Here is a 12,034-nt window from a genome sequence, read left to right on the forward strand (position 1 = left end):
AAGCCAAAGGGGTTTCCACAGCTTCCCTGGGGAGGCTATGACATAGCTGACTAGTTCTTGCCCTTAGGAATAACTTTGAGTCTGTGAAATAACAGAAGCATTCTAAGTTTCATTTTGATGGAGAAAAGGAACGCTGAGAAGGACCTTGAGTCTTATGACTATACTGTTATCTCAGATGTAATTCTATATTAATCACTTCTTGTATACAGATCATACGAGGCTAACAGTGCGTCCCACCCCACAGCTGTCTCTTTCAGTAATTACTCCTTAGACAGATTTTGTCATCTTTCAATAATAAGTAGTGCACAAACCCTGAACAATTGCATTTCACTTGGCAAACATTCAGAATGTGCCCTAACTAGTGTTTGAAGTGTTCTGTCTGACTGTCGCTCCTTTTAATTGTGCCAAAGTTCTTTGGCAATTAGTGATCTGATGTCCCAGAAACCCCTAAAAATTAATTCCAACATATTTTATTTAGGTGAATTAAAAACAAACAGATGTTTACTAAAAACAACTGCACTTATAGATAGAGGACTCTTGACAGCTATTGATTTAAGACTTCCAAACGTTTTCATTCAAATCCCTTGGGCACCTACTCTTGATCAATCATAAGTTTCTGACATCTTGATCTCTTGCAAGGAAATGCTTCTGGCCACCTATATGAATGTGCTTTTTCACCTTAGGTATTGGGCTTTAACAAACATGAATCCAATTTTTTTTTTTGGAGGGAATAAAATACTTCCATAGCTATTAAAACATGCAATCTGACTTTTCTTGAAGATCTATGTGCATATAAACTGTTGAAGCTGACTATGGAGACAGTTTTAAAGAATGCCAGTGCCCTTAGCATTCTGATGAGGGCTGTATTGGTTTCACAGTTCTCAGCCACTGAAAACTATATTTAACATGCAGGATAACTTTAAAAATATTAGTTGTAGAGCTATGGAAGGCCATGATTAGTACCATTTTGTGATTGTTTGAGTTGTGCCTCACACAGTGAGCAAGGATTCAGAAGAAGCCTTTGTCTGACTGCCACTTTGGCTATGGAGAAAGGGGGGGAATCTGAATACCCAACGTGTCTTTGTCAGCAGTTGGCTGTCATTTTCTTTTGTTTAGCATTTGCACAGTGCTCTGTGTAATGTAGGAATATAATAAAGCTTTGCCAGCAACAGCACCAGACTTTAGGAACATGCACAGGCCAGTGAGACTATGTAATGTGCTTTATCATGAGGCAGCAGTAGAAGAGGCAACTTAACAGGCGTATGATGGAGTTGTAACAGAAAGGGTTTTCCCCTGGGCTGTTGGCATTATGTGTTAGAGCACTGAACCAGGAGTTTTGCTCTTAGGTCTAATTTTGATTCCAATGCCCAATTTGTAAGCACTTTGCCTTTGCACTAGTTAAACAGAACTTAAATTATTTCTGTACTGTTCATTAGAAGTGAGCAAGTTTCACATGAATCTTTCAACTATCTCTTTAAACGCTGCTACCATTGCCTGCTAGCTGATGGCACACCTGGAAAATGAAAGTTTGGCAAACCAGAAGGTAGAGATCAATGAGCAATGGGCATGAGGTGAAAAGGTGCTATCCAGGGAGACCCTAAGGGATCCTAAGATGTAAATTAAGCCTTAGCTTTCTCCACACCTACTCTATTTGCACAGTCACAGTATTTGTAATAAACCCCAGTATCATTCCTAACCTGGTTTAGTACCAACCCTTGTTGTCATCATTAACAATCCTACCACAGCCAGACAGCTCTGGTTTCAGTGTTGCATTGTTTTTGCTGATCTCTGGCTCTAGAGGCACTCAGTGTTCTCCAACAGCTCAAATATAATGGAAGCTGGAGGAGTAACCCATTTGCTGGGCAGATGTTGCTAGCACGCTGCTTTATCAGTGCATGTTGTTGCACACCAGCCCAACACCGGGATGAAGTTGACTCGTCCCGACAACGATGGCTGTGGCTTTGCATGAATTTCTTTAGCCTGAGTGCCAGCTTAAACAGACCCTATCCTTCTCCTCATCCAGCTGTTCTATTATTTTGGCAGCTACTCAAAATTTCTTGGAATAATTGCAAATTAGTAATAATTTTTCATTTAGCTTGTATGCAATCCTGGCATCAGTAATCATTTGCATGCTTTAATATATACATAGCCATGCCTTCAACACAGGTTCTGAACGTTTGAACAGCAAACTTCAGGAGTAGGGGGACAGAGGTGGAGTCCAATTTGTTATTAATATAGGTTCTCATAGTTTTAAAATCAACTTTATTAGCAGAAAATAATAATGTAAAAATAAATAGGCAGGTCCTGTTAGCAAGCAGGTGCCCAGGAACAGACAGGACTGAAAAATCCAGAATATCCTGTTGTAGGAACCAAACTACTCAGAAGTGCCTGAGCTGTGTTTTTCTGCTCAGTCTAGGCTGTCCCGTAAATGCTAAGCATCTTGAAGGTCATCCAAATAAAAAAGTAAATGCAAACAGAGGCTACTTCTCCCACACAGCAGACTTCCAGCCTGCTCAAGATACAATGGTGAAAGCTTGCCTGGTTTGACTATCAGTCAGTCTTACTCAGCTGGCATTTGGAAAAGTTATGAACAGCAGCTTGGGGGCTCTGTGCAGGTGACCTGGGATGGGACACAACATGTCATGCTTCCAGAAATATGAAGCCCTCTTTAAAGCTGCTCTTAAAGCCTCTCTTAGCTAGAAGCTGATAACAAGATGTACAGCGCTGCACTTGGGTGAGGAATGATGTTCTGACAATACTACCAGTACCTTGCTGCCTCCCTGGAGCAGCAGTTTGGCTTTTCGTTTGGTAGCGGTCGTCCAGGCAGTGAGGGTTTCCAGTTCTTTCTGGAGAACTTTTATTAGTTTAATTGATATGATTAATATTAAAAAAAAACCCAAACCACCAAACCAAAAAACCAACAAACAACCCCACCCCAAAACCAAAAAAACCTCACCAAGATGATGAAGTGGGAGCTCTCAGTCTGTTCTGACTCAGCTGTCTCCTTCTCCTCATGTCTAGGGAGGGCCATGAGTTCTCTGTTGCTGGATCCATGATTTCCTGGCATTGTCACAACTCCTTTTTCAGTTTTCTCACATTGCTAATGCCTTAATGCAAGTTGAGAAGAAAGGTAAGAACAGGACTGAAATGTCATACCTTCTCCCCTAACAAAAGACCTCCTCCTTTTCTCTGACTGCTGCCAGCCTATGCATTGCTATGATACATTGTCATAGGATAGGACAGACAAAAAAAATTATTCTTGCAGAATTTAAATGGCTTGGATCACCTGTAATGCTGACAGTTTGGCTCGCTGCCAGCAGTAACTTCTAACATGGAGGTGTAGGAAAATGAGACTGGTGTTCTGTGTTTGCTGCTGTGAAAACCTGTCAGGTGGGATTCCTTGATGCTGTCCTGCACGCTAAGGAAGGGTACCTGTAATTTGGCAGTGACCAGAGTGCAAGCTAGTGCAAGCAGGAAGGTTGTGGTCAAGACTGAGGAGCATTAGCAAGGCAGCACTGGATACTACACGCTGCCACGCTTGCTAGACATGGCACAATCGGCTTAGCTGCAAAGGAAAGGGGAAGTCTTCTTCCAACTAGGACACAGTTATTTTGTCTTGGACACTTGGAGACAACCTTTTGGACTAGGAATCCATAAACCACAAAATACTCATGTTAAAAGAATCTGGACAAAGATACTACATTCATGACTGCTTGTTTTTTCTTTTTCCTTTTACAAAACAAAACCAAACAAATTCCTTTGCTGTAATCAATAGTAGTCAAAAGATAACTTTCTTCAGTTCAAGGTTATCAGCTTTAAATGTTAAGGCTACAAACAATATGAATTGATACAAAGCTCTTATTTCTGTTACAAAATTTACTATACAAATGTTTCCTAAAAAGCCAATGATTAATATTACATTTTTGTGACATAATAAAAAACCAATCAAAATCTAAGGGGAAACAAGTAAGTGTGCCTATACAGCTCACATATGTTTATTTAAGCATACTTTACGTATTAAAATACAGTAGTTACTTTCTGGATGAGGGATCTCAAATTATAAAATTAATCTGTCAGGTTTTTAGGCTTGGCAGGGTGAAAAGTTTTCTTGCCGTGTCCTAACAGAGTAGGGGAAAAGCATCCTTCAGCAGTAAAGAGCTAAATAACCACACAGTTAATGGAGGGAAAGTTTAGGAAAATAATTACGTTAATTCACTTCAGACCTGATCCTGCAACCGTCAACCATGCAATGACATTCTTTGCCCAGCAGCAGACCCAAATTTACACTTTGCAGAATCGCATCCTTACTGAGGTAAAGATTGCCAAACAGCTTTTAGTGAGGGAATTGCCATGCGTGCCAATTCTAGAAACCAGTAAGGCAGTACAGTCTGCCCTATATTTTCAGACTTTTGGTACCTTACATAACTAGGTGCAAAATACTTATTTTTATTTCTGATTCTTTTCCTTGGAAGTGCAGTCATGTGCAATCAGGTGGAATAAGTGTGCTGATAATTTTCCTTCAGAAAATGTAATGGTTAGCGATGTGGACACTTTTCTTTTTAGGCAGAAACCATGAGGCACTGAAGCAAGCATTCACTTTTCTTGCACTTGAGGTCACAAATTTATGCAAGTCAAAAATGTTGGGCCTGCCAAAAACATCATGCTACACTCCACCAAATAAAAGGACACTGTTATTCTTACAAGGAAAGGTTTGACAGGACAGGAAATAGGCAGGGTCATAGAAGTTTACTTAATACCGAAACTTATTTAACCATCTTTAAGCCAAAATACAATGATAGTTATATAAAAAAAAAAAAATTAGAAGGGGGGAGGGAGGCAAGACAAATACAAGAGCACCGGACTGTGCTACTACAGAAACTAGGGAAGCTGAATAAAAATTAGTATAATTCAGGTTACTAGATGTCACCTGCCTCTACTGGGTTAACACGTATTAAGTAAATTTTAATTTATGTCCTGAACTTGCAGCAAGAGGCATCTGATTTGAAGAATCCAGTGCAGTGTTTACCAAGCTATACACTACTTTCATTACAATGCAATCCTTAAGTAGACTGCATTCCACTTAAAGGAATGGAGGAAGGGGGAGTAAGAAGAGAGTGAATATGAAAGATAGGAAAAATGTTGCTGTTCATTACAATTTTCCATTTTTGTTGAAACACAGCAGGAGAGCAAAGCCACAGGCTTCTCTACTGCTCTTGCATGCCAGGAGGGATTATGCAAACACTGCAACCACCCAAATCTTATTTAAATTATAGTCATTGTTCCCCCTTTAATGGTTATACTTTTGCCTGCTTTCACTCAAACATTGCTGCATCTTGCTTTCCGCCAACATAGTCCCAATGGGAGTCATCAACTCCTAATTATAGATGAACAGATCTTTGAAAAAATACCTCTGGAAAAAAAGTGGAAAAGAAAGCAAACTTTAAGTGCCATCTAGTGGCTGATCTACTAAAAAACGTGAAATAAATCAAAAAATTCTTAACATGCCACAGAGTAATATAACTGTAGCTGAACTGAGGAAGCAGTGCTTAAATTCACAACCGCTAAAGACCAGGTTAATACTTCGGGGAACCAAGAGAAGGACTAAAGATTAATGGTATCATTACCATAATTTTTCTTTTAAGATTTTTGTCTGTAAGTGGAGAGTTCAAATGGTAGGAATTGTCTAGTCATCACCTGTTCCTTCAAGACACTCAGCAGCTTATCAGCGTCTGCCTTGGGAAGGAAATACAAGTTGTCATATGCATTTCAGTCCAAATTAGAAAATAGAACACTTTCAGATCTCAAAATAGAACCCAAACCATGGGGGTGAATCTGGAGCCAAGCATCTGAATTCAAAAGTTAGCATTCTCCTCCAAATTCACCTGGGATTGAAGGCCAGATTTTCTCTTGTATTTGTATCTCTTAGTTGTAACGGGTCAAATCCATTTCTAAAAGAAAGGAGGCAGATTGTTAGTTAGTAATGTCCTTTTCCTTTCCCTGCAGGAAAAAGCCATCTTCTGCTACAGATGAGAATTCCCAACAAATTATTTTCCATTACAAAAGCTCCACGTTCCATTTACACAAAGGACGTTCCACAAGATCGTTCCCCAAGCTTTAGGTAACTCCTCTTGGAGATGACATGTCCCTTCCACAATAGTAGTTGACAGTCTAAACTTAAATAGCTTTGTCTGACCTGTTCAGTGACAATGGAGAGCAGCCCAACATAATTTTTATTTAATGTAATTTTAATTTCATTTTTTTGCAAATAGCATTATACTTTGGACTTGCTTTGGAGCTTTACATCTCCTCAGTTTCATAGCTATAGTGAGCCTTGGGGATCACACCTCCGCGACAGGTTCTGGAGACATGAATCTCTCTAGATAGAAGTAAGATCTATGCATGTTAGTGTCTAGCTTCTCATGAGGTTACTTGCTCAAGCATGTTGCTCAGTCAATGACACAGCCAGTTTTTCATTGAATTACAAAAATAATTTACAACGAGTTAATTTAGGCAGGATAGAGCTCAAAGTAATGAACAAGATCAACGTGTTTCCCAGTCCTTTCTTCCTTTTCCTAATATAGAAATTTTTAAACATTCCAATTTTTGTTTAAAACAGGATCAAATGTGCTAATTAAAACTTAAAATGTACCATTATAAAGAGGGAAATTTAAACCTTGCTGAAGAAGTGCCGGTCTGTCTTCTTCCCCTTGCTTATAGGGAGAGGGTGAATTGTACGAGTAAGAGCCGGGGAAGTTAAAAACTACCTTCTGCAACAGATACTGTTCTGTGCCTTCTGTGTATATTTGCCAGATACCAAGATAAAATACTTTCGTAGCATAGGTGATATTAATGGAAAAAGGGAACATTAAAAGAATTTTGAGGGTATTGCTTTTTGTATTAATGAAATTGTGGGATTTTTTTTTTTTTTAAAAGGGAGATGTAGGCAGCATGGTTTGAACCAGAAAGTAGCAAATACTGTTGTAAGAATTCTCTGCTCGCTACCAATATAAAAAGTTCCTACAGGTTTCAATACAGGCCCTGGTCTGCAGTAGCAAGTATCAACTCAAGAGCTTTCAATACATGGGTGTGTAACTCTTGCTGCCCGGTTAGAAGTATTTGTCTTCTATAGATTTGCTACTCATATTGAAGCAAAACCCCAACGCTATAAAAGGCATTACCAGGATTTGTTACCCTAGCACAATGGTTTGATGCACAGGGAGGAGTTCAGTGTAGAGGTGAGCTTGAAAGCTTGAAAACATTTCCGTTGTTTCAGATAGACAGACTTTTCCAAGGTCCTACTGGCAAGAGCCTTGCAGTAATCTTAAACTCATTACATGCTTCTCTAGATAAGTATTGAGAAACGATGAAACAGAACTCAACTATACCCATTTTCAAAATAAGTGAGCCCTTTTTGGTAATGACACTTAGATAACTGTATGTTGACAACTTACAGCAGGCATGGATCTGTAAATTTATGTTTCTTCGTGCGTCTGAGATTGCTAGAAAAAGCACTATCTCAGAAGCTAATACTATTCCTTCTTATCTCAGAATCTGGACTATTAGTATTACTTTCAAAAATGGAAATTAGATCAGTTTCCAACAGGTACAACAAATTGTACATGCCAACAGAACTTAAACTTTTTCCTTGCAGGTTGCTGTTCCAAGCGAGATCATCTTGTAGTATCTTTTAAAAAGCACTTGCATCAGTGTATGCCCTGCTGGTTTTTTCCTTTGGGGGCAGGGAGAAGAAAAGAGAAGCAGCAAAACTTGCTCTCACCTTACAGTCCAGGAAAGGAAAGAGCTTTACACAAAAGGATCATAGTTATTTTAAGACCTTTAAATAGCCTTTGGTAACTGAAGTTCCTTTTTGGCAGGTTACAGAATGGAAGAAACTTAAGTGTCAAGATCAGCTTTTCCAATTCACTTAAAGCTTCATTGGTATGATGTGCTTCTTGCTTACAGCAGGCTTTTGCATGGTAAGCATGGTATGAAGGTCTGGGTATACAGATATAATAAGCACAGTGTTGTGATGGGGCGGGGGGGGAGGCAGAAAGGACTGATAAGCATCTAATGCACATGGAGGGAGAGACTTCTACCCTAGTCAAAGATGAATGTACTTACTGTTTCAGCACTGCCAAGTCAATGTAATGACTATCCTACGGTTGAAGGGGTCTGAACGCTGTCATATTACACTTTATTTTCCAGCTCTTTGGGGAAGGGGGGGGGTAAAACGTATAAAACGTGCAGTATTTTGGGCCTACTTCACTGGAAATGGTTAGTCCTAGACAAGGATGTGACACTAATACCAACAGGGTTATTATGATCTGAGACTACCAAGAAGAATGCTGTGAACATCTTAGTCTACAAAAGGGCCTACCTTTCCACTGTTGAAACACTACTTAAAGCACAGTGTTTCATACCTGTGACCTTTCAGCAAAGAAAATCTAAAAAGAGAATACAGACAGCTGCAGGAAAAAAAAATTATGTTTGAGAGCCTCACAGTCTTTTCTAATTCTTTTCTGTAAAGTGGCAAAATACTCAAGATTCTTTCCTTTTTGTCCCTTCTCTTGTGTGCGTGTTCTTTCAGCTGAAAGCTTTTGAGTAATTTAAGAGGTTCCCACACTTAAAGGAACAATCAGGTTCGGGACAGATTCCAAAAGTATGTTAACTGGTCAAAGTAGAGCTGAAAAAAACTAATTCATGCACTGCTTCAATCATTCAGAATCTTTCTTCCATACAGTAACTTATTAACGAATTTGTCAACAAATATTTCAATAGCATGTTTTGTAGCATTTTTTTACTATATAGAAGTTATTTCCAGATGAGTTGTGTTATTTAGCTCAAACACTGTATTGCCTGCTCTTTTAATGGAGAGCTAAAAAATTGGCTGTTTGAGGATCAGCTAAGGATCAAAGACAGAACTTTAGCTTTGAACAGAAACACACGTAGTTTGACAGGTTGTAGAAGATGCAATATTAAATATCTTTGCCCTATTCTGACTTAGGGGTCAGAGTGTGAAGTCATATCGATACCTGTATTATCACCAATTCTGTATGAAATAGGCTCTCAGCCTGAAATACTGAGCTACATGGAAGATTAACACAAACTGGCAAGGGAACAATTAGCTATTTTAGTTTAGGTGAGTGAAATAAAATCAAATCATTAAGTTTTTTTTTAATTTATTAGAGTATAATCAGCACATAAACAATGAGTTCTTATTACTGAGGACTGAACATCTATAAAAAGAAAAAATAATCTGTCAACTAATCAATCCAGTCACTCATGCACGTTTCCCCATAATGCAGATGAATCCACTGCCTGTAAAAATAGACAGGAGGACAGATACAGAGAATTCTGAATAAAACTTGCATTTTGTTTTATGTACTCCAAAATCCCACTTCTAATTCAAATGAAAACTTAGAAATAGCATAACAAAATAAAAAATATAGAAAGCATATTCAAATCATTTTCAGTTCTTTCCCGTAGAACCAAAGCCACCTTCGCCACGTTCTGTATCATCTAGAGCCTGAAAGACATCAATTATGATAAGTTGGTTTAGTGTCTTAACTTGCCTTTTGTTTCTATACAACAGGTATTGTCTGTCTAGAGGAAGGTACATTTACTCGTAACAATAGCTATAATTGAGAAACTAAACCAAACAGTTTGAGACATTTTAGAATACCTTTTGTACAAGTCTAAACAAATCCCACATAGTGAGACAACTGTTTTCAGTATATACTGCAGTGTTTCTCAAGTACCTGTTAACTCTGAAAACTACAAAGAAAAAAAAAAAAAAATCCCTGTAAATGCCTGCAAAGCATCAAGATTTTATTCAGGTAGCAATGCTACTATGCAGTTTTAACACTGAAAGTTGTTTCAAAGCAAAGTATTTATCTATACCATAAATTTCAGCTTATATACAACTATCTTAAACTATTGATTATTAAAAATAGCAGAAATATTTTCTTTTGGCAACTTACTTGAACTTCTTCTAGCTCAGGATAGTAAATGCGTTCACAGATGAGCTGGGCAATCCTATCCCCTTTTTTAACTGCAGTGAAGTTAAAATATTATTAGTTACTTCAAAAAAGTGAACAATCAATACAAAGTTTAGACAATCCCCTTTCAAGAGTATCAAAATGTACTAAAGTCTAAACACTTATTTGAAACTTAGTTAAGCAGATGTTAATAGCCCCAGAGAAATACAGCCTAAGATAAACTTGTGCTTAGTCCTTTTAAGGTGAAGTTTCAGCAGCAGTACCAGCTCAAGGCATCTCCCCTCACTCCTGCTGCCATACTGCGGCATCTTAAGTGTCATTATGCATAAATACCGCAGAGATGGAGAGGCAGCTGTACGCATAGTGTGGCTCCTTTTTTGAACTAGACCCAGAAACTGACTTCTCTGGGGGGAAAAAACCCAAACTGATAAAAGGAAAACAAAATTTCTGATTAGTACCCAATCTGGTTCACAGAACTTCCGTAAGAAGCTTGTGCTGTGAAGTTGCAGGAAAGGCTGCAAAAACACTGGCAATATTGGAACTGGACCCTGAGGCTTAAAACTGTTTGCAGAAGAGACAGCACGATTAAGGGAAAATCATATCTTTATTACTCATGTTTCCCAGGATCCTGGAGAAGTTCTTACCTCGAATACTGCTCAGCTAAATCTTTTTTTTTGCAGAGCAAGAAACTTAATACAAAGTTGCGCTTCACTACAGCTCATGAGTCTAAAGCTTAGCTAAGCAGGGTTTTTTTGTTTGTTTTCATTTTGTGGTGGTGGTGTGTTTTGGGGTTGTTTGGGTTTTTTCGCATGCTGCCTAATTTGCTAGGAGTGGAATCTTTTTGTGTTTCCTTGAGAGGACATTGTTAAGTTTCCATGTTTTTGTTAATTGTAAGAAGAAAAATGTTCTCAGCTAGTTCTAACTCTTCATGGACTTCTAAAGAAAAAATAGTTTCTCATTTCCAGTCAGATGGCTGAAAGCAGGCTCTGCCAAGCTTAACACTTGCCTTCAAAAGTCTCCTTGCCAAAGTTGAAGAGTACCACACCAACATTTCCCCTGTAATCCTCATCAATAACACCAGCTGTCGTAAGAAAGAATTAAGAGGGATATCAGTTAATCAGTGTTGTCAGTATATTAGATAAGTAGATTAGGCAAGATTTAGATTAGTAGATGACTGCAGTATCTCATATTGACATCCTTTACACTACTCATGCACAATTAAACAATGTATATGAAAATACCGAAATATCTAAAAATGCTACTCGATCTTGCAAAAAGAACTGAAAAACACCATCACGTATCGAGAAGTGTTTTACCACTGTACCACTAATTTTAGTTGTAATACCCTATCTGAAATCAAGACAGCTGTACCAAATTCAGGCTCCATTTGTTCTGCTAACTTCAGCTCTTTGAGTGTCAAGCAGAAATCTGTTCTTAACTCTAACGTTTTATTTGAGAGCTAAGGATTTGCACAGATTCAAATCTCCTATCTCAGGCAAGGTAACAGAACTAAAGCTTTAAGGAACTGATTGTCATTCAGCTACGTTCAAGTGTAAATACTGTAAAACAAGCTTGCTTTTATAGTTTATATAACTGTATTAACTACATAGTTAAGGAGATTATCTACCGATACACATTAAAATAATCATTCTGCTTCTTTGGGGTTTTTCTCTCTGATACAGGAAGCATACTTCCAGTAGAAAAACTGGAGTTCGGGCTTCCTTGTGGACCAAAGCATGTATTTTGAAGTCTACTTGCAGAAATAATTCTAATACTAAAATTGTATGTCATTCCAAGACATTCCCAGACTCATACATACAAAGTACTACCTTTGGAGATTATAAACACCAGAGGAAATTGTAGTATAACTATACCTTGAAGTTTTAATGTTGAACCACAACAGACACACTTAAGAATAGAGAACTGAGGGTTTTTTCTTAGTTTCTTTAGCTGTGTGAAAATACTGCAGTACATATGGTCCACAGTTACTGTATGATCTCTGCACTAGGTCTAGAATGAAAAACATATTTGTACAG

At 38.2% G+C, this 12,034-nt stretch overlaps 1 protein-coding gene across 1 annotated transcript in view; it reads right to left on the reverse strand.

Annotated features, from left to right (window-relative positions):
* Positions 1 to 9,159: 9,159 nt before the first annotated feature.
* Positions 9,160 to 12,034, reverse strand: part of DUT (deoxyuridine triphosphatase) — a 10,329-nt gene continuing 7,454 nt past the window's right edge. The window contains exons 4-6 of the mRNA XM_009330991.1: positions 11,005 to 11,079; positions 9,981 to 10,051; positions 9,160 to 9,526 (exon numbers count right to left, since the gene is read on the reverse strand). Of these exons, the coding sequence (XP_009329266.1) occupies positions 9,470 to 9,526; positions 9,981 to 10,051; positions 11,005 to 11,079 (203 nt within the window). The 3' untranslated portion in view covers positions 9,160 to 9,469. The remainder of the gene's footprint in view (positions 9,527 to 9,980; positions 10,052 to 11,004; positions 11,080 to 12,034) is intronic.

The sequence above is a fragment of the Pygoscelis adeliae genome, unplaced genomic scaffold (assembly GCF_000699105.1).
Source record: "Pygoscelis adeliae isolate BGI_AS28 unplaced genomic scaffold, ASM69910v1 Scaffold318, whole genome shotgun sequence".
NCBI lineage: Eukaryota > Metazoa > Chordata > Aves > Sphenisciformes > Spheniscidae > Pygoscelis > Pygoscelis adeliae.